At 38.3% G+C, this 23759-nt stretch overlaps 1 protein-coding gene across 7 annotated transcripts in view; it reads right to left on the minus strand.

Moving 5' to 3' along the window:
* GRIA3 (glutamate ionotropic receptor AMPA type subunit 3) overlaps positions 1 to 23759 on the minus strand; it is a 271799-nt gene that overhangs the window by 196559 nt on the left and 51481 nt on the right. For all 7 annotated transcript variants that reach the window (XR_013761060.1, XM_079123363.1, XM_079123362.1 and 4 more), the window contains one exon: positions 3875 to 4114. Coding sequence is in view for 6 of the 7 variants with exons in the window: in XM_079123363.1 (XP_078979489.1) it covers positions 3875 to 4114 (240 nt within the window). In the remaining variant the exon portion in view is untranslated. The remainder of the gene's footprint in view (positions 1 to 3874; positions 4115 to 23759) is intronic.

Genomic DNA, 23759 nt, shown 5'->3' on the forward strand with positions numbered 1-23759 from the left:
CTCTGCTATGTACTAGGGGAGGCATAAAGTATAAATCTAGGGGCTAACCAGTCTTTTTATTATCACACTGAAGAGAAGGGCAGGTGGAGAGCAGACCTAGTGAAATAATAGTGGAAAGTGGTTAAGTGCTAAGTGAATGACATGGATGAAAGAGTTCCATGGTATTTACTGGTGGACAAGGTCACTTATTGTCAAATATGGTTCTATTCTTCTCCAGTCACCTCAGTAAATAGCATCACCATCTTAACCAGTCTCTCAAGCCAAAAGCTCAGTGGCTATCCATGATTCCTTCCTCCCCTTCACTTCCTGCAGTCACTTTGTCCTCATGTTCTGTTGCTTTTTGTCTCCAAAGAATATTTCGACTCCAATTCTCCAATTCAAGCCTAGCATAAACTGCCATCATTCTAATCTGGATGACCATAATGGCCTTTTAATTGAATTCTTTTCTTTTACCACACTGAATTTTCTAAAGAAGCTTAAATCATGTCATATGACTCTCCTCTCAGAATACTTCAATGCCTTCCTATTCTGGTAAGAAAAGAATCCCTATTCCTTATCACTGGTAAGTGGTCTTTCAGGCCACTTTCTACCTACATATTACATTTTAGCCACACTCATCTTCTTTCAGTTCCTCAAATATGCCCCAGAGCCTTTGCGTTTGCTGTTTTTACTGCTTGAAATTCTTTCTCTTTGCTCTCCACTGGCTGACTCTAATCTTTTAGTTCTCTGCTTAAAAGCCCCTTCTCAATTAGGCTGTCACTAAGCATCCTTTTAAAATTAGGGGCTATCCATTGATATTATTTTTCTCTTTGTTTCCTTCATAGCATCTTATCTAAATGTGTAATTAATGCATTAGTTTACTTAATTTTGTCTATTTGTCTCATTAGAATGTAAGCTTCATAACAGTAGGAACCATATCTATCATACTTATCATTATAACCCTAGCATCTACTGAATGAATGAGTGAATGAATTAGTGTGAGCTTGAGTGGTCAGGAAAGGATACCTCGGGTAGGCAGATTTTGAGGTGGGTTTTGAAAAATGAAAGAATGGGCATGATTTTCATAATCAAAATGAAGGAAAGAATTTTAGGTAGTAGAAGTGAAGTGCTGAAGAAGGAATGGTTCTGTTACATTTGGCCAATAGTAGAATATGGGAACTGACCACTGTGGAAGTTTCTCACAAGGTAGCATAGAAGGACAGGCTTGTTAGTTGATGGAGGCATAATCATGTAGAGTCTTGAAGAATAGACTGCTTCTTTTTTCAATGTGGGCAACAGAAAGCCATTAAAAATTTTGGGGCAGGTTGCTGGTACCATGTTTTCAAAAGACTTTCCAAGAGGGAAATTAGTATAAAAGTTTATGAAGCTGGGTGCACTGATATATGCCTGTAATTGTAGCTACTCAGGAGGCTGAGGCAGGAGGATTACAAGTTTGAAACCAGCCTCAGCAATTTAGCAAGACCCTGCCTCAAAAACATAAATAAATAAATAAATAAATAAATAAATAGTTGTAGAGTGCCCATGGGTTTGATTGCTGGTACCACACATACACAAGAAAGTTCATGAAAAGTACTTCTCAAAAACAGAGCAAATTAGTTTCACTGGATGCTACAGAGGAAAGAAATATTAGGTAATATGAGTCAGAATGTTTCTAAGTTCTTCTTAATTTTCAGATAAATTTTTGTGGTTTTAAGGATGAACCCAAGGCCTCATGCATGCTAAGCAAGCACTCTACCACGGAGTTGTACCCTTGGCTCACAAGAAAGTTTTCTTTTGTCTCTGAGGCCATAGAATTGTTCAAACTATTAATTGGGACAATTTGAGAAAAGATGCAGGGATAAGAAATAGACATGGATGACATTTGCTTCCTTTTCTCTAATAGAGAACTGATGAGCAGAGATGGGTCACAGGAGATGAGGAGAGAATATATTAACTGTGTCTTCTGCTTTGGAATAAATTGAAATTACAGTATTCATAGAAGGGATATTTAGTTTCTGAAAAGTTGCAGGAACTGATTTTCAAACTTCAGTTCTGAAAACTAGATTGCTAAGCGCTAGATTGCATTATATACAGTATATGAAAATAGGCTAATTTATTCTCAGTGCTTGAACAAAATGAAATGCATTAAAATTTAGAAAATTGTGAATTAGAACATTTAAACTATTTTGGTACCCTCGTCAAACAAAGTTCTGCTTGAACACTGCCTGACTCTGCCTGTGTTCATGTTCTTTCTCATCCCCAGGTCTCCATCTCCCTCCTCTCTTGCAATTGGCAACTTACCCATCCCTCAAGGTTCTCTCTAGCATGCTTTTCTGAAAACTTTTCTTCTGAATTGCTACCTTAAGATTATCAAAGCAATCAGAAAAATTTGATATTGTTCTGCATTGTTCAGGAATTGTTTCATGAATATCCTTTCCTGTTCATTCCTATTAGAACCACATTATATATATACATCTATCATAGGATTGGGGCACACCACTGTGGGTTGATAATGGGTTCATCATATTGATTGACTAATTAACTGATAATATATACTAGAATTAGTAGCAAGATACAAAGTGCCCCATGTCTGATATAACCTCTCAAAAATATCACAGAATTAGAGAATATTACATTAAGAAGGGGACACACCTTAGGTGGGAAGACCAAGGTCAAGAGATCTTCAGTGATTTGGTCAAGGTCAAAGAGTTATTTGGTGGCAGAGCTTGAATTAGAACTTTGGTCTCCTACTCTAGGGTCATGAAATGTGATAATATTTTGAAGGTGAATACCATAGGCAAATACAGGCTTAAGTATTTAATGATAGGCTCTGATGATGTAGCAAAATGAGAGTAAAGTGAAGAGTACTCTGGGTTGACAAGAGCAACATGGCCTTTCAAGTTAAGTGAGGCAGGAGGACTTCCTCTCCAGGTACCCCTCAGGAAGACAGACCTTCCATTTGCTCCTTCCTTCCCTGACAGTGAAAACTTTGAGCCAGAGAGAACCATTCTTAGTCTATAACCAAAGTTATAGGTAAATGATTGATAAAGGAACATTTTCTTCAGGAACATCATGGTGATGGTCCCTTTGTTTTACTAAGAAACCAAGGTCTCAAATTAACTGGGTTTTGGAGTTCATTTAGCTGAAATATGATGTGTGCGATTTAGCTGATCAATACACCTTACTGTATAGTGTTTAAGATTAGACTTAATTTCTGAGACTTGCAAAAGAATTTGTTCTCAATATATTATATCACTATTAGAAAATCCATGAGTTCCCAAAGCCTAGGTTAGCCAGTCTCAACTCATTATTTCTATCAGGTAATTGTTGAGGCCCTGTAAGTTGAAGAACTAATATGATGTGGTAGAATAAACCCTGGAAGCAGGAGACATTGTCACCAGTCCCACATCTGTGGTGTAACTGCTATATGACAAAGCACATTTCCTTCTTTGCTTCAGTTATCTCATCCATGAACGTGGGTAATAATTGTCTCTGACAGGATTAATTTTCAAAACTTTTCAACTTAGTCCTTTCTATATACTAAGCTGCTTTCACTTTGTGCATTTTGGACCAGAAAAAAATTATTTTAGTTGGGGGGCTCTCTTTCAACAACAGTGTTTTGACCAAGAGGGTATCCTGAATTGCATTACATACACACACACACACACACACATGTGTATATATATATATATATATATATATATATCTTGGAAATTAGATTCTAAAACTAACACTACTTTGATTTTTGTCTTAATCATTAATTTACTTTGAATATTAAATACAACTGAAATAGAGTATTAAATTTTATTTTTTGGAAGAAAAGGGCACATGAATTGGAGATTGAACACCACTATTACATGAATACCCAAAGAAGAAAGCAGATGCCTATTCTTACCTCTTTCTGTGTCGTAGAGGTACACAAACTTCTCCCACTTGTAGTGACCTAGGAGACTCAGAATAGCACCCTTCAAGGCTGGGCGCATCTGGATGACAAACTGTACATCTGCATCAGTAGGGAAGCTGGGTGTGACAAAGGATGTGTGCAGGGCCCCACAGAAGGAGGTCAGGGTGTTCATTGACATCTGATCGTAGAATCCAAAGATAGCATACACCCCTCTTGAGAACTGGGAGCAGACTGGAATGAGAAAAAGAGAACGAAATTTCAATAGGCCTACCATCCCTTGCTGCAGGTTGTAGAGCTGGAAATTCAATATAGAGTTAGGCTCTAAATTACATGCCTCAGAAGAAAAGCAAAACCTCAGAAAATCTCTAGAAGTCTTTGAAAGCCCAGTTACTCAGCAGGAAAAGAGTAAGAAAGGAAAGAGTTTTTATGAAATAGTTACATATCGTCTATGTCTACCATGAGCAGAGGCAATGTGGGAAGGAAAGAGGTCAAGATTCCTTGCCCTCTTTTAGCAACCCTCCCAGATCAGTTCTGAGGCATTCGGGGCTCTTGTACTTCCACCATAGCTGCCCGGGGACCTCTTAGTGTAGCTATGACCCCATCAAAGTACAACTGTCCTTCTGCCCCTTCAGTGCTTTTTCTTCCAGTTCACAATAATAGCTGAGAATTTAGTCAGACTAATTACTATTAGTCTGTACCTAATATTGTGTAACTATGTTACAGAATGCTTCAACCACAGTTTTTCTATGATTAAGACCCTTAGCATAGGCTACTGATTTAAAGGACTTAAGATTCTGGGAAGGCTTGGGAATGACTGGTCTTTCAGTGCCCATTGAGTCGCTTGGGGTAGGTGGCTGCCTATTCTGCCCATGTACAATTGGAAAAGTTCTATCTTGCATTTATTTTGTAGACTCATCATCCTACATGTGAAAATTTCATGTCCCCCTCGTGGTTGCTGTACATTTTCCTTCATTTCAAAGTGGGCCATGTCACTGCCTCTTCCCTCTTCTGGCCCAGATGAGCTTAAAAAATGTGAACCAATTTCAATATTAGCTTCAGGAGGACATAATTAGCAAAGCAAATCAACTACAACAACACCGTGTGGTACATTCCCAAACCAAGTGGAAATGATCTTTAGATTATCTGCACCACTGCTCCCTTCCATTCATGCGAAGCAGACATAACAGGCATAATGTGGTGTGATTCAAGGGGTCCTCCATGGTCTCCCTTATCTGCTAGAAAACCCTAAATGCTGATGTTAGGCTTACTTCAGGTTTAGGGTGTTGAAAAGAGTTTTGCAGGCTGGGACAGGGATTAAATAAAATCTTTTTAGGCCATTATCATGGTAAAATGAAATGCCCATTCAGATACCAAGATGAGTGGGAAAGTGAAAAGATTAGTTTTGATGGAAGTGAGTGGACTGGAGAACGGAATTGGAGTCCTCCCTGGGAGGAGAAACAGTAAAGGCATTGGGAACTAAAAAGAAGGGCAGCATTAGAAGTAGGATGAAGGCAAGAGGAAAATCAAATTAATTTTATTTCTTGATCCTATTGTGAGAAATATAGTTTTCAGTGTCTGTGGTATCTTGTTTTCTGCACATGCCATTTAAATCTATGTTGATTAGGGCTGCTCTATTTTATCAGCCCAACTCATTAGTCATTGGCTTGAGGGTAGCATTTCAAAGATTATCAGTGATTCAGTCATCTCCAACATGGGAGACAGTAGCCTTCAACTTGAGGAATTCTAAGTGACCTCAAAATACATGCACATAAAAGGTTTTATATTAAAGGGAGAAAGCCAGCTAGAGAGTGAATCTAGGGTACCTCTTGGCAGGGGACACATGGAGTACTCAGGTAACCAAAAAGGATGCCTTTGGTTATTACTAAGGGAGACACTAAAGAAAAATCCCATTCTCAAATTAATCTTGTAAATGGACAGTTTTGCAATACCAGGTCAAATCTTAGTGTATATAATGCTCTGTGTAAGATTGTCCAGTTTTATGCTGTCCAATATTATACTCCAAAATTGACAACAACAGTGATAACAGCCATTGATAATAATAGTTACAGCCAATAATAGTGATAACAGTACTTAGCCAGGCACTGTGTTAAATACTATACGAACATTATCTCAATGTTCCCACAAGCATTATTGCTACTATTACTATTTACTAGATAAGAATTCTGAGACTGAAAAATGTTGTAGCTATTAAGTGGAGGAGCCAGGATTTGAACCTGAGTCTGTTTGACTTCAAAACTTACACTCCTTGGGACCCAAATCCAACAATGTAATTGAAATGTAACTGTTGGCCCACATCACATAGGGTTTCCAGATTTAGCAAGTAAAAATATTAGATGTTCAATTAAATTTGAATTTCAGATAAATAAGTTATTTTAGTGTAAGTATGTCTCAAATTCATACATAGCCTTTTCAACAAATGGTGCTGGGAAAATTGGAAATCCATATGCAGTAAAATGAAATTAAACCTCTGTCTCTCACCCTGCACAAAACTCAAAGCAAACTGGATCAAGGACTTAGGAATTAGACCAGAGACCCTTCACCAAATAGAAGACAAAGTAGCCTGAATCTTCATCATGTTGGTTGGCTTAGGGTTAGACTTCCTTAACAAGATTCCCAAAGCATAGGAAATCAAAGCAAGAATCAATAAATGGGATGGACTCTAACTAAAAAGTTTCATCTCAGCAAAGGATACAATCAATAATGTGAAAAGAGAACCTACAGAGTGGGAGAAAATCTTTTCTACACACACTTCAGATAGAGTACTAATATCCAAAATTTATAAAGAACTCACAAAACTTTACACCAAAAATACAAAGAACCTAACCAATAAATGGGCCAAGGAACTGGACAGACACTTTACAGAAGAAGATATACAGGTGATTAATAAATATATTAAAAAGTGTTCAACATCTCTAGTAATTATAGAAATGCAAATTAAAACAACTCTAAGATTTCATCTTACTCCAATTAGAATGACTTATTATCAAGAACACAAACAATATCAGATGTTGGCATGAATGTGGGGAAAAAGGCATACTCATACATTGCTGGTGGAGTTGCAAATTGGTGCAGCCACTCTGGAAAGCAGTGTGGAGAATCCTCAGCAAACTTGAAATGGACCCATCTTTTAACCCAGTTATCCCACTCCTCAGTGTATACCCATACTTGGTTTAGCGTACTACAGTAATGCAGCCACATCAATGTTTATAGTAGCTCAATTCACAATAGCTAGATTGTGGAAGAAAGTGTGGTATATATACACAATGGAATATTAACTCAGTCATAAAGAAGAATAAAGTCATGGCATTTGCAGGTAAATGGATGGAGCTGGAGAATATCATGCTAAGTGAAATAAGCCAATTCCAAAAAACAAAAGCCAAGTGTTTTCCCTAATAAGTGGATGATGATATATAATGGGGGTGGGGGGCTGGGAGGTGAGAGAAGAATGGAGGAACTTTAGATTATGTAGAGGGAAATAAGAGGGAGGGGTTATGAAAAATGGTGGAATGAGATAGACATCATTATCCTATGCACATGATTACATGAATGGTATGAATCTACATTGTGCACAACCATAGAAATGAAAAGATGTACCCCATTTTTGTACAATGAATCAAAATGCAGTCAGTAAAAATAAAAAAAAATTAAAAAAAGGCAATTGACAGACTGGAAGGAAACATAATAAGGGTACATATGTTATTGTGGTAGGATGCTGGTTAATGGAAAAAAGTATGGCATTATGCTATTGTTTTTGAATCTTGGGGTGTATAATTAATCATTACTTGTTTATATGTGAACCTTTCATATTTATTCAATTTATTTATTTATTTATTTAGAGAACAATGCCTATAAACCTACAATCCAACCCAAGAACTGTAGCATTACCAAAAACTTGCTTTTACTTCTATGTTCCTCCCTATTTCACCTCTTTTTTGACAACCCTCCTTCCATAACTGTTATCTTGAATTTTATATTTATCAACTTTGGTCATTTAAAAAAATATAAACACATATACCTAAACATCACATTATTATTTTGTTTATCTTAGAACTTCATAACAAGATAATCGTATTTTATATATAAAACCCAGAATTTTGTAAGATTTTTGAGTCATCACCAGGAAGGTATACCCTGTGAAAACTTTAACCTATGTATGATGGTAAGCAGAGAGAGACAAAGGAAGACCTTATAGGAAGGAGTGGAAAGGAGGTGTGAGGGAACCAACTGAAAATAAAATACTCCAAACTAAACATATACCTTTAGTTGTGACTCAGGCAAGGGTCTTAGGAGTATTATAGATCAGTAGCAATCCTCATGGAATAATATGCTACCATAGTCCAAAAAGTAGACACATGGTGGTGGACATGAACAAGAAGATTATTAAAAATAGAAGGAAGACCAGCAGAGTAGAGGAAAGGAAATAGGGAGAGGGTGAAGGAGAGGGAAAGAGGAAGCATCAGGGACTGAAATGGAGCAAATTATATTCCAACATGTATGATTATGTCAAAATGAATCCAAGTATTCTATACAACTGTAACACACTAATAAAATTTAAAAAGTGCATTGAGAGAAAATCAGTAAACATTCTATGCTCTTCCTATCAGACAGATATAAAGCTGTCCTGCAAATACTAACTCTTGTGTAGAATTAGCCTTGCTATATCCACTCCAACAAATATGGGTAACAGTAGAAGGGCCAGTGAGGAGTAGCTCAATGGAAAATAATAGCTACCATATGAGGACAAGTTTAATGGACTCTGAAAGAAGCTGGAGCATAGTTGACCTGGGCATGACCTTTCAAAGAAGATTCTTGGATCCATTCCTACCCGCAGAAAGTAGGACTGAATAAACACTAATCTGACCCATAGGATAGTCTCTATGTTTTTAGGTCCTTAGAATGAGTTAGAAAGAAACCGAAGATTTTTTTATTCATGATTTTTTTTCAAGCATAAAATTTAGTGGTGGAATCCTTTCTCCAAATAAAATTTTATGTGGAAATGTCCAATATACAAAAGAGACAAAGTGGTGCTCCCCTGATTGAAGAGAGTTCCACTGGTCTACTGCTTCCCTATCATAAAGAAACTGGCACAAAGAAAGGAAGTATCTTATACAAGGTCACACGATGAGTTATGAACCAGTCTCTTAGAAATGCTTTATTGGCATCTTCTCACCAGAGCTATCTAGGGCAGTATGGGCTGGGATTCACCTGGCATGAAATTGACTTACCCTCCATACCTAGTTCTCAGCTAAGGTAACATAGATAGATTTACCAGGTTTGTCCCACAACTTACCTGCTGACTGCTTCCCTCAGCTCCCTCCAGCCCCCCAAATCAACTATGAGAGCCAGTGGCAGATTGTTGATCTTTGGGAATTATGATTATTTGAGAGGATGCCTATTTTCTTTCTCTGAATTCTTAATGAAGCACATCCATTTCTTTTATCTCAAAAGCCTACTTGGTGAAATGCTGATGGAAGAACTATCTTGGTAATTTTATGAAGTCATGAAGCACAGAGAGAAGGGCAGTAGCTACTGAAATAGGCAGACCTTGGTTCCAATCGTTAGCTGTGTGATATTTGGCAAGTTTCTTAACCCCTCTGGGCCTCAGTATAGGATTGTTATTGTACAGGCAGGTTCTGGAGTTAGACTGTATAAATTGAAATCCTGTAGCCATCATTTGTTAGACAAGTTACTTAATATCTCTGTGCCTTTGACCCAGTTTCCTCATTTGCAAAATTGGGATAATAATAGTGCCTGTCTCAGCATTGCTGTTAAAGTTAAAATGAGTTCATTCGTGGGAAGCACCTATAACAGTGCCTGGCATATGACAGATACTAAATTAATGCTAGCAATTTATTTGTTTGATAAATATTTATTGAATATTGACTATGTGCTAGGCACTCTTATAGTTGTTGGGAGATGCTGGAATGAAAAAGTATCCTATTTTTGGAACTTATACATTCATGAGGGGAAAATACAATAAATGAGATAATTAACCAAAATACAAAAGTATGTCATTTCCTATGGCCAGCTCTTTTTTATGCATCATTTGCCCTCTCTTAGCTCCATTACATTATCCTCCTCACAGTAACTACTGCCCTCAATCTCATACTGAGCTTGCAGGTAGTATAGTTTTTCTTCTCTTTTACCTTCTCTTCCCATTTTTTCAGTGTTCTTTTTTATTTTTATTTTTTATTTTTACAGACTGCATTTTGATTCACAAATGGGGTACAACTTTTCGTTTCTATGGTTGTGCATGATGTAGATTCACCATTCGTGTAATCATACGTGTACATAGGGTAATGATGTCTGTCTCATGTGTTCTTTTCTATTCTCATTTCTGGGCAATAATGAGTTAAGAAAGAAGCCCTGCTAATTTGGCTCAAGAATGTGCTGCTGTCTTCTGTCTCTTCCCCTTCCTATATAATGCCTCTGTGCTAGTAAAATGCTTCCCACCTGGGGCTTCTATGCTCTCTCAGTATGAAACAGCCTGGTTGTCTGCTCCCTAAGAGTGCCAGTCTCCATCTCCGCTCACTAGCAAAATACCAAATTCTTCTCATTGAGGATGTCATTTGTGACTACATCCTGGATTCCTGGGGACTCTAGTGTAGCTCCCCAACTGTGTTTTCTTCAATGGCGAGTGACAAGCAAAGCTGGAACCAGCTGTCACGCTTTTATTTATAGTCCCCAAGTCTGTAGGGTTGGGACAGGTATTGTTAATGTACAGTGTGGCAGCTAATTATACCACCCATGTTCCAAAAGGCATCATTACAAAAATGTCAAACAACTTGATTATCCCAAAGATCAGAATAACAATATTGCATATCATTTACAGAACACTTTTCATACCCTTTTGAATCAAGAGGGAAAAAGGAAACTGAAGTCTCTTGCTGGCTTAATGATCACATTTGAAACAAGAAGGAAACATAAAAATATAGCTATGAGGGAGTTGATGGAGACCTTTCACAAAGAAGGTTTTCTATATAATATCAGAGTATAGTAGATTTCAGTGGATCAAAGAAACTAGCACTGGGAAGGATCTTAAAAGATTTCTAAAGTTGTGATGTGTATCCTTGGTGGATTTCCAGTCTGGTGAAATAAATATGTGTTATTTGTGTATGTGTGTTTATGTTGGGATAAAAACAATGACTCTTCTTCCTTAGGAAGCACAGTCCTTTTCTCTTTATCATTTCTACTTTCTAGTATTAAACATAGAGTTCTTTTTCTTCTGAAATGGTGATGTTGATGATAGATAATGGTGTGATCTACTATACTTCTCTATCCATTCCTGTATCTCCTATTGATAGACAAAATTATGGTCCAACAAAAGATACTTATGTTCTATTCCCCAAATCTGAATTAGTTATATGGTAAAGGAGAATTAAGATTCCAGATGGAATTGTTTGCTAATGGGCTAACACCAAAATAGTGAGATTATGGGCTGGGGATGTAGCCCAGTGGTACAGTGCTTGCCTAGCAGGCTCAAGGCCCTGGGTTCAACCCGAAGTGCCACAAAAATTAGATTATCCTGGATTTTTTGCATGGCCTAATGTAGTCATAAGCCTCCTTAAATGTGGCAGACAGAGGCAAAGAAAGAGCCAGGACAAGAGTAATATGATATGGGAAAATCTTGACTGGCCTTTGCTAGCTTCGAAGTTGGAAAGGAGCCATGGACTATGGAATGTGAGTGGCCTCTAGAAGCTGGAAAAGGCAAGGAAATAGGCTTTCCTTTAGGGTCTCCAGATGGGATGTAGTCCTGCTGACATCTTAGTTTTAGTGTGGTAGACCCATATCAGACTTCTGACCTGAAAATGGTAGATAGTAAAATTGTGGTTCTTTCCTTCTTTCTTTCTCTTTCTTTTCTTTCTTTCTTTCTTTCTTTCTTTCTTTCTTTCTTTCTTTCTTTCTTTCTTTCTTTCTTTCTTTCTTTCTTTCTTTCTTTCTTTCTTTTTTCTTTCTTTTTTCTTTCTTTCTTCCTTTCCTTTTCTTCCTTTTCTTTCCTTTCTTCCTTTCTTTCGTGGTTCTTTCTTTTCTCTCTTTCTTTCTCTCTTTTCTTTGTTTCTCTCTCTCTCTCTCTCTCTCTCACTCTTTTCTTTGTCTCTCTCTCTCTCTCTCTCTCTCTCTCTTTTTCTTGCAGTCTCTCTCTCTCTCTTTGGGTTACTGGGGATCAAACCCAGGTTCTTGCATATGCTAGGCAAGTGCACCACCACCGAGCTTCATTCCTGGCCCCAAATTGTGTTGTTTCAAGTCACTAAATTTGTGGTAAATTTTCATAGCTGTAAATAGAATGCTAATATTAAACAGCAAAATTAAAAGGTTAGTAACTCTCCGGATCAATCTACACTTCCTTCACCGTTTTTTTGCTTCAACATATTTCTGATTACAGAGGTACCCTAAAGGTAGAAACTAATGGTCCAGTTCAACTTCCCATCCAATACAGGAGCCACTTCCCCCAAGGTCATATTATCTTACCTTGAATCCTCCCAGTACCAAGGGAGCTCATTACTTCTCTTGGGGGGCAGTTCTGGCCTCAACTTATTTTTACAGGAAGCTCAATAATGCAATGGATGTACTCAGGAGATGTGTAATAGCCATTAGCCATTCAAGTTTGTGCCTGTAGTCTCTCTATGCTGCCTTCTTTCTGTCAGGCTGACCATCTGTTAAAAGATTTCATTTCCCTCTCTATTCTTGCCACCTCCAGAAACTATCATTTGAACTCCTTTGCCATCCTCACTAATGATGGGATGATGAGGACCTTGAAGTCTTAAACTTCTGTAGGATAGTTTCTGTTCCCATCACTACTGAAGATGCTCTCTCAGGTTTGATGATGAACTAACTCCTCACTGCCAAATCCAGCTCTATTCACAGATGTCACTGGAATTGACTGCTGAGCAGCATTTGCTATTGTTGTTCAAATACTCCCCCTTGAAATTCTTTTCTGTTTCAAGATCACTAAATTCTACTGGCTTGATCTCTGTAACTCCTTTCCAGTTTCCACTTGGTCTAATCCCTCAATGATGATGCCTTAAAAAATTTTGTCCTTTGCCCTTTTCTTTCACTAAATGTTTTCATTTTAACAAATATTTATGAAGGTCCTGCTATGTGCCAGGCAGGGGAATATCTTCTTGCTACTTCCATGTGGATGATTTCCAAGTAGGTACCTGTGGCTTCAGCCATACTCTTAAGTTCCAGATTCACATTTTTAACCGCTCATAAAACAGCCTCACCCAGAGACCTTCAAGATGTCACAAACTTGGCACATTATTTCTTCACTTGCATCTTCCATCTGTGGGTCCAGAAGTTCTTGTTTCTTCTAATGCATCACCCAAACTAATCTTAAAGGTAACCTGTGCCTTCACTCTCTCCCTCACTCCCCTATCCCATTCTTTTGTAATGGTTGTTCTATCCTATCTCTAAAGCTTGTTGAATATCTATATCTAGTTTGTCTTCTGTTTAGGTTCTCATTCCTTCTCTCTTAGATTATGAGAGTAGTCTCTCAACTGGTTACCTGCTTCCAGTCTTTTCCTAGTCTTACTCCTTTTGGTTTTAATTTACCAATAAAAATTTACCCATCCCAGCTCCTATTTCAGCAAGGGTCTGTCTCGTGTATGAGTTGTTAATGAACTAATAAATGAAACTGCAAATGAGTCAGCTCGAATTTTCTCAATCTCAGCTTTATTAACATTTTAGGCTGGATAATTGATGTGAGAGCTGTCGTCCTGTGCAGTGTAGGATGTTTAGCAGCATCTCTGGTCTCTACTCATTAAAGTCCAACAGCACCCCCTACCCTCAACTGTGACAACCCCAAATACCTCAAAACCTCATCAACCATCACCCAGAAAGCAACCATCACCCTGACCCACATTGAGAACCACGGGTATGGCTTATGGCTTCTTGAATAGAACAAAGCCTTAGCCCAATGAAAATGTATTCATATCTAGAAGATCCTAAAGGAGTCATTTTCATGGTGAAAACTTAGGAAGGGTGGATATTTTGGATCTTACCCACCAAAATATCCTGCCCTTTAATTGGCTGTTTATATTTAACATGGAGATGTGGGAGAAGGAGAGTTATATGAGGGATGAAAATGGTAGAGGGAGTGTGTGGTGGAAGTCAGTTTATACCTTCCCCAGGTTCACGTAGATCAGCCCCCACCCATCCCAAATGCCCTTTGATCTTGCAGCCTATTAACCAGAGCAGGTGCTCCTAGTTGCCAGAGTCAGAATAAGATGTCAGCCCCTTTCTCCAGCTGATGATTCCATGGTTTAATTACCATCTTGGGGCTAATTCCCTTGAACATTTTGTTCTGCTCTCAGAAGTACACTGCCTTCTGACAGTCTAACTAGTTATTTCTGCAATTACATGGCATGTATCTAAACGTTGGCAAAGAAAACACTCATTATCAACATTTGATCCTACTTGAATATAACGGCTTGCAAATGCAGACATTAACATACAAACACATGTATTTTGGAAAATTCATTTTGCATGCATAAGTATAAACTGCCCTTCCATAGCAGTGTCAGAAATGGCAGGAGAGGTACTGGAATGGGTCAGGATAAGGCGGTGCTTTTGAGGCCCTTTTATATCAAGACAATACAATTAAGCATTGGATCTCAGTAGTCAGAGGTGGGTCTTAAATACTTTTTGTTGATTCATTCATTTATTCATCCATCAAATAAATTTTGAGTTTCTATTTTGTGACAAACACTATCACTTTGTGACCTTGGGCCAGTCACCTTACTGGGCTTCATGTCTGTCATTTGTAAGCCAGCAACACACCTGCCCCACCCACCTCACAAGGATATATAGCAAATTAATAGGAGTAATAGCTGAAACTCCAATTTGAAAAAATGACAAAAATTGCTATTTGGGTGTCAGTGAGTAAGTAGTATTGGTACTTGGTTCCTAGTAATCATCATACTCACAACAAATAATTCAGCAGAATCATCATTCTTCTCAGCCTTAGTTTCTGCCATTCACCCACTTATCTCCATCAATCATCTAATGTAGTCAGGAGACTGTTTTGACTTACAACTCATTTTACATGGGATTTAGTAGGACTCTTAATTGAAAAACTAACTGATCCAGTGATCCAATCACAGTCAATGAAATAATTTCTAAAGCTAGACAGAAAAGCGATGTTCTTAAATTGCCTTTGAATCAATGCTGAGATTTGCTAAGGACAGGTAAGAGCTTCAAATTTGATACCATGCCATACAGTATTCGGATATCACTTACTTTTGTAGTGCATCCTGTATAGGGAGGGTGATCTGGGCCCACAAATAAATACTATTCTTAAAAGATAATTAATGGTTGCTAAAATTTTGATCTGGTATGGTATGTTGCCTAAAAGGCTCATGTGTTGAAGTCTTGGTCCCTAATGCACCAGTGTTTGGAGGTGGGACTTTGGGGAAGTGATTGGATTATGAGGGCACTGATCTCACCAATGGATTAACCCATCAATGGGTTCATAATTGAATGGACTATTGGAAGATGGTGGACACCGTAGAAGATGTAACCTAGTTGCCCCTGGGGACTATACCTTGTCTTGAGCCCTTTCCTATTTCTCTCTCTCTCTCTCTCTCTCTCTCTCTGCTTCTCAGCTGCCATGAAGTGAGCAGCTTTCCTCTGTCATGCCCTTCGGACACAATGTTCTGTTTTACCTCAGGCCAAAAGCAATGGAGTCAACTGATCATAGACTGAAACCTCTGAAACTATGAAACAAAAAAAAATCTTTCCCTAACTTTGTTTTTCAGGTATCTTGTCACAGAAATGAAAAGCTGACTAATACAATGATTGTCTGTTGTATTATTTTCTGTGGGCTTTGAAATATTTCATCAGTCTAACATAGAAGAAATGAGAATAATAAAATGTTTAGGTCCACCATTAGTCAGGAACACATGCTTTTATTTCCCATCCTGTTTAAAATGCTTTTCTCATTGTCCTTATAAGATGGAACCTCACAATTTTTCTCTGGCTGGCCTTGAAGTCCTGGACTCAAGCAATCCTCCTACCCATCCTCCCAGGTAGCTGGGACTATTTGTGTAATCCATCATACCAAGCAGAGGTGTTTGTCTGCCACCATAGGGCTTCCATTTCAGGCAAACCTCGGTGTCCCATGAAGGATGTTGCAGGGTCCTGTTGCTCTCTGTTTGAAAGTTGATTTGATTGGGAACATGTACTCTAGCTTGGACATGAGAACAAAATCCTCTGAAACTGGCTTCCACAAATCCCCCCAAACTTCTTTTCCCTATCAAAGAAGGTCATTCCTTAGCATTTCAGGTCTTAGAAGTAACTTAGAAAAAGACTCAGCATTTTAAAAGAGCACCAATAAGAGAAATGAACTTGTTCAAAATGTGTTTTTCTATATCTAGTGACTAAATATTTTGTCCAATGTGGTAGCCACAAGCCACATGTGTCCATTTAAAGTTAAATGAGTTTTAAAAATTCCTTTTCTTAGTCACACTAGCTACATTTCAAGTGTTCCATAGTCACATGTGGCTAGTGGCTACTATATTGGATTGGCACAACCTGAAAGATCTGCATCATGACAGAGTGCTAGACTAGTAGGTCATATTAAAGTTGTCTCCTGCTCCTACTAAATGTTTTTAGATTCTAATTCAACCTGCATTTATTAAGCACTCACTCTGCTCCACACACTGTACCAGTATCTTTCATACGTTTTTTTGGTGAAAAGGGGAGGAATTTTCATATAATTAATGGCAACTGCCAATGTGTAGGCAATTAGTGGCCTTGTAGTGTAATATGAGAGCCCCTAGAAGGACTTCTGCCTTCAGTTGACTTCTCCACTGACTACTATAAGGTTTGAAACATCTACCTTTATTGGCTAGGATGGTGAATTCCCCTGTTAAGCTGCAGATGTAGCCCAGAAGGGGAATGTATATTTGGTATCAGATGTCACTTATGACTACTTCAGTGTGGATTGGTTTGTCAGATTAATTCTGATAACCAGGCACTGAAGAAATAGGACCTAGGTCAGGTAAATTTCAAGGGTTCTTGTTGAGAGTCAGGAAAGACTCTCAATTTCAGTTTCCCAGGGGACCTTCCCAGTTGTTTCCTAGGGGAATTCCTCTCTAGTTGTGTAAGTTGGGGACACCACAAAATAGTGGGTATTTGCCATCTGAAAGCAAAGGGAAGGGGTAAAATTGCTAACAACAAACCCTATTAACAGTGCTATTTGTCAAGGGTAAGTCCTCATCTTGTGTTCTGATCAGATATGTATGTTCAGGCGGTCTATAACTTATGTTAATTCAGCAGACTTTTAAAATTAAATGTTTATTAAGTACCAAGTACTGTGACAGATGCTGAAGATACGCAGTTCTATGCTTAAGTTCCCTTTCATATGACCACCTTTTGGGGAACTCAGAGTGACAGTATGACCTCACTTTTCTTTTGCACTTCTTTTCCTATATATTGCTAAGAACCAACCTGATCTCAGTCTCTTTTTATCAAACTCTCTTCTGATTTGTTCCAGACCAGAGTCTGTGATCGATAAGGGAGAAAGCAAAGGATGAAGGAAAACTAATCCTTTCTCCCTTTCTCTACAGTAATGTTTTGCAAATTTCAGGGTACAATCCATTCGTGGCTTATGAAATCATTATAGTGAGTCATGACCTAGCATTTAAAAAAATAAATGAAGTAGAACAAAAAATGTCAAAGTGCATCCACGTAGCAAGGGTAAGTATTATTTCACAAACTGATGTTTTGGTTATCAAACATATGCATGTGTTTTGTGGGTCATGAAATAAAGTGCATTTCTTTACCACCTTACACCACTGTAGCTCCGTGTACTGTCCCAAGCTGAGCAAAGGTTTGGTTTACAACATTTGCATCCTCAGTGTTTATTTCCTCTTGCAGAGATCTCATCTTATTTCTTTTTCTGTTCTCCTAATCCATCTCTATTCCCTAGACCCTCTGAGCTCCATTTGAACATATCCCCCCATCCAGCTGGAGTCACCCTGAATTGCCACCTGGGGATGTGAGCTGGAGGAGTTTGTTCCCACTGACTCAGATAGGAGTGATTACGGAACACGTATTACTGAATTTTTGAGTTGGGAAAGTGACTGCTTCTTCCCACAGAAATATTAACATGCAATGGGGTTAGGTTCAGTGTTGTACAGTGTTGTGCAATCCTATGTGCTTTATCAAGCAGCTCTGGTTCTCAGGCCACCGGTAGGTCAGCCAGATTGCACATCTTCTTTTAGAACTGAATTCATTTGTGAGGTAAGAGAAACCACTGGTGCAGATCATCATTCAAATATATTCTGACTTTAACCTCTTGCAACAACACAGAACAGCTGAGTCCTCTTCCATGGACCCTGCAGATGCTCCTTTAGTGGCTTGAAAATAAGACTGTATCTCCTAAAGTGCCTAACTTGCTCCATGGGGAAGAATCTGACTAAAAATAGCTAGAAATAGCTAGCATTAAGTAAATGCATGTAACTTGTAGAATGTGGGTTCATCTGCACACAGAATGAGGTACTCCCTCTAGCGCTTCACTGTTCAGCCATGTATGAACTTGTAACTTTAATGTGCTACCAATGAATGCATCTGACCATATTGGAGTTGTCCATTTGCTCCAAGAAGAAGAGGAATTAGGCCTCGGTGATTTTCTTATGCATTGCCACACACAATTAAAGGCTTTATGCTTTCAGATAACAATGGTATTGCCTAAGAGAAGCTGCATGCTCAGTCATAAAATCACTCAAGTCCCTAAGGTTAGCCAAGGACACGTGAGTAAGGCAAGTGAGCACACTGTGTCTCATTTTAGGTATTGGGAGCTAGTGACTAGGCCCTATGCGCCATATTGCCTCTCAAATACAGTCCAAAACTTTCAGCTTAGAATTCACATTAAGAAAACACAGAGACAAACATACTGGGTGCTCAATAAAGTCACTGTTTTGTTATATATCCTGTGATTCTCCATCACTAGGACTTATGCTTTATCTAAAAGTTATCTCCCTCAATTCTCCAGTAAGAACTTTCTGTCCCAACTTAGCTTGTCTTTCTATGCCATCTTGCTCATGCTGTGCGCCCATTATGAAATTCCATTCCCCAAATACCTGCCATTCCAATTCTTGTCCACCTTTCAAAATCTGGCTGAAGCTCACTCCTCCATGGAGCTCTTGGTGGTTGCTTCATCCTCTAAAAGATGTTTCTCTGAGTGCCAGAAGTACTTGGCCTGAAGCCCCCATTTTGGCAGTTGATCATAGCATGCCTGGACCCAGCTGTAGTCTGCTTGCTTCATGTGTGTGAATGTTAATTATCAATGGTTGAGAAGCTTTTTCAGAGATAGAAAATAGGTGTTCTGTTAGTTTTGTGTCAGGTTTAGTGCTATTTGGTTCATACTGTAAAGTACTTAAAGAGCTGATGACATAAACTGGTACGGAGAAGCAGAATTTTTCAGTTCTGTTTCCTAAGTCACTTCTGACTCAAACTGTGACCTTTGTTTTACCTTTTTCTGAGCTCTAGCTCCTCTCTAACACAGTGGTGAGAACAATATTTATATACCCTAAAGGAATGTTTTATGGATTAGCCATAATGATTATAAAACATATAAAACTATGAAGGTCTGTGGGAAGTCCATTACTATAGGAATAATAATAATTACGACTGTACTTGGTTAAATGCTCCAGAAATCATATAGAAGATGCCTTCTCTGGGAGGAAAAGCCATCAACTATACTAGCAATTAGTCAATTATGAGTATTTAATTTCATTTCATTGCTTGTGATTTTTGTTTTTGTGTACAACTGGTGTCTAGTTGCCTCTTTGCCTTTTAAATGCAATCCCTGATGAATTTGGTTAAAGATCCATTTATGGGACTTAGACTTCCCAAATCTATACTATAGACAGTGACCCTTTGACTATGTTTTGCTATCTTTCATCCTTGAGGCTTCCACATTAGCCAGTGTTCCTTCCCACGTTGATTTTCATCTATCTTTGAGTAGTCTCAGCTTCAGAGAGGTGTGGGTGGTACTGAGCATAAGTGGCAACCAGGCAGCAATGGTATTTGAGGGTACACCAAGTGCAGAGTCCTTTAGTGAATGCCTGGGACAGAGAGACACAGAGGAAACAAAACATGTCCTCCCTTAGCTATGAGAGAATATTTGGTCCTTTGAGACTGGGAAAGCTAGGAGAGGCCCCTAGAAACTTCCTGTCAAGATGCAAATGCACATAACTTATTCAGGCTAACCATGCATTCCTGGTTGGAGGCAGAGAGATGACCTCTAGATAGTTCCATCTTCACTAAGAACTTCTAGGACATTTTGAAGGAAGTATTCTTTGAGACTTATGTGTCCCTCCCTTTCCTTATTTATTTGACCACCTGAATACTGTACACAATAAATTTCTATAAAACTTTCTGAGATTAAGTCAAAATTCTTATGAGCATGATTAATAATTTCTCTGAGTATGTGAATGCATTTGATGCAAAAAGTAATTGAATGATAACACAATTTCTCTTTTCTTTCATCTATCCAGTTAACACAGGAAAGTATTATCAATGTGCTATCACTCATTAAACAAATATTTTTGTGTCTGGACATCAAAATTAGAAATCAGGATGAAATGGCTTTTTGATTATTATTATTTACTGTGTTTCATGTTCATCAGTTAGCAAGCACTGACTCTCTTCTGGAAGTTGGGTTGCTGTATGCTTATGTATTATAAGGTTTTTGTTGTGCTTTTTCTCTGAAGATCTTAATGTGAGTGGCTTTGGAAGGATTACAGGGAATATACTTTAAAAGACATTTTGAATACCACAAAGCATTCCTTTTTATGAGTAGTGCATTTACTTTCAAAGTTTTGTGAATTTCTTCTTGGTGGAGAGTCAACTTTCTTTCTGGCCCTGCCCTATTCTTTTCCCTCCATCCTATGGTGGGCTCCAAAGCTAAGCAGTCTCTGCCTTTGAGGTATTGTGGATCCAGTTGGTAATCTCTGGCTTTCAGAAATGGCTGCCTTGGGATCTGCTACACAAGAAGGAAGTATTATTGGGAACTGCATTACATTTCTACATTGTTATTCTACACTGTTCTGAGTTTTAGATTTTTCTACTTTGACTCATTTTTTATTGCTTCCTATTTCTGATTCTGTATTCAGCACACACCATAGGGTGCCAATTTAATTTTATTGGACCATTTAAAGGGCAAATAAACCTTTGTTTTTATAAGAAGATGAAGGACCAATTATCCTGGCCCTCAATGTGTGTTTGAGCTTACAGTCTAGTTAGGCATCTTCAGAAGAGATTTTGCCATTTACACGTGCTTGCCTTATTCCCTGGTATATTGTTGCTATGCAATAACACATTTGCCAGTAGATACCTTAGCTTTTAATGAACAGATTCATTATTTTATTACATGCCATTGCCTTATTTATGTGCTAAACTCCCATTAAGAGCAGGCCAAGAGCTAGGGGGAATATGCCACTCCTCTGAAATGAAGGGTCTCCTGATCTCAATATATTTTCACAATGTATGAAATGATCAGGTACAGGTTGTAATTGGATTGCCATCCAGTCAGTTTCAGAAAGCCAGGATGGTACTGCTTGCCACCTGCTTGGAATATAATTTCCTCTAAGAAGCTCACCCTGAACTAGTCCATCCAGTGGATAGTTATTGCTGCTACATATCACTTTGCCATTCTATTTACAATAATACCATCAGTATTCCAGAGTCAGAAACATTTGTGAAATGAATTTCAGGACAGGGTGTATGAATCCTTTCAAGGTAGAAGCCTTTGGGAGTGGCATAGGATCAAGAGGTATTTGTCATGGGGACAACTCTGTGATTTTGCGAGGCAGTGATGGACACAGAGATAATGAGGGAAGTGGCTGGAAATTCCCTGCCCTGCTCAGGCCAAAATCACAGGCCAGTTTGTAAGAAGACCAGTTAGACTTCTACTACTGGGCAGATTCCTGGCATCCAGGTGTTAGCATCTGGGAGTGTGAAGACTTATAAGGAGGAAGGGTCACAGAAGGGAATGGTTCCAGGCAAACCTCGAACAACAGTATCATTTCCATATACAAGGATAACATTATTTCTCTAGGAGTCCGGAGTGTTACTTAAGAAAATAGAAGGAAGCAAGAAGAAAATGAGTGAAATATTTTTTGCCTATAAAACAAGGACTTTTATTTTCTTAATTTTAGTGTGATTTTTTCCTTCAGAAAAGGAAAACATGGAAAAAAAAAGGTAAGTATGTAGGAATTATTCATAGGAGTCGTAGGTCCTATCAACAGCTAACAGCTTTATATAGCTAATACTTCTCAAATACTTAATATGCATGACTTCAACCTCTGATCATCAAATTCCCTGGCAGAAGACATCCTGCTCCTGCTTTCATTTCTAGATCTTAAGCATAAAAGGGCTTAGGTAGGGATAAAGGCAGAAATAGTAGCAATGGCTCTTCAAAAGAGGTAAAGAATCATTGAATTCTACATATTTAGTAAATGCAGTCAAATTCCTTAGCAACTGAAAGTCTAGCAGATTCTCAAGATGCCAGGCTGATCTGTAGGACTTCTGCAAGGGGTGGGTAAACCATTAAGAGTGGGACAGCTGGTGTTTTAGTTAGCTTTTTTGTTGCCATGACCAAAAGACCTGACGAGAACAATTAGATGAGGAAAAGTTTATTTTGGGGCTCATAGCTTCAGAAGTCACTGACTCCATTACTCAGTGCCCAAGGTGAGGCAGAACATCATGGCAGAAGGGTGTGGTGAAGGAAAGTAGCTTAAGACATGACACCAGGAAACAGAGAGAAACATCTGCTCTCCAGGAACAAAATATATACCCCAAAGGCATGCCACCAGAGACTTACCTCCACCAGCCACACACTGCCTGCCCACAGTTACCAACCAGTTAATCTGTTCAAGTGAATTAATGTACTGATTGGTTAAAGTTCTCATAACCTAATGGTTTTACCTCTTCATGTTCGTGCATTGTTTCACATATAAGCTTTTGGGGGAAACCTCATATCCAAACCATAACAGCTGGATATCTGGGGTAATAGTGGGTCAGTATAAAGACATGAGACCTGGAAGAAATCTTGAAGATAAATAAGAAACTGAGGCTCAGAGAGGGCAAGTGATTTTTCCAAGTAATATAACTTGACCAATATTACATAGATAGCCAATGTTAGTTAGGATATAAACATGGAACTATCTGAAATGCCTTCATGGTGACTAAGCATGGTCTATGGCACTTGGAAGGCTGTTCAGAAAGGGGTATCCTTAGGCTTAAGTGTTATGTCAGGAAGATTTATCAAACTTGAGAGTCCTGGAAATGGCAGTGAAGATGAATAGTAAGAAGCATACTGTAGTTTCCAGATGAGGGGTAATAAAAACCTAAATGGATGAGACCTAAAGGACAGAGATCTTGGAGGCATTTTATCCAATGGCTAAGTAGACTCTAGAAGAAGACTACTTTGGCTGAACTCCAACTCTACCAAATATTTCTGAGCATTTGCTCAGTACCAATCACTGTTCTCTGAGCAAGATGGCCACAAATCCCTGCCATCATAATGCCATTACAAATCCCTGCATCACAATGAGACTAGATCCTGTTATGAGAATTAAATGATATAATCCATATAAAACAATATATATAATCCATATAAAACTCTGTAACAGAGTTGCCTTTATTATTATCGCATTGCTTGCAAATGATCACAGTTTAATATCAACAATTCATTAAAAAATTTTTATCATGGTAAAACACATATAATATGAAATTTACCATCTTAACCAGTTTTTAAATGTACAGTTTTTTGGTATTAAAAGCATTCATAATGTTGTACAACCATCACCAACATCCATGTCTGTATCTCTTTTCATCTTGTAAAACT

The sequence above is a fragment of the Sciurus vulgaris genome (assembly GCF_902686455.1).
Source record: "Sciurus vulgaris genome assembly, chromosome: X".
Taxonomy (NCBI): Eukaryota; Metazoa; Chordata; class Mammalia; order Rodentia; family Sciuridae; genus Sciurus; species Sciurus vulgaris.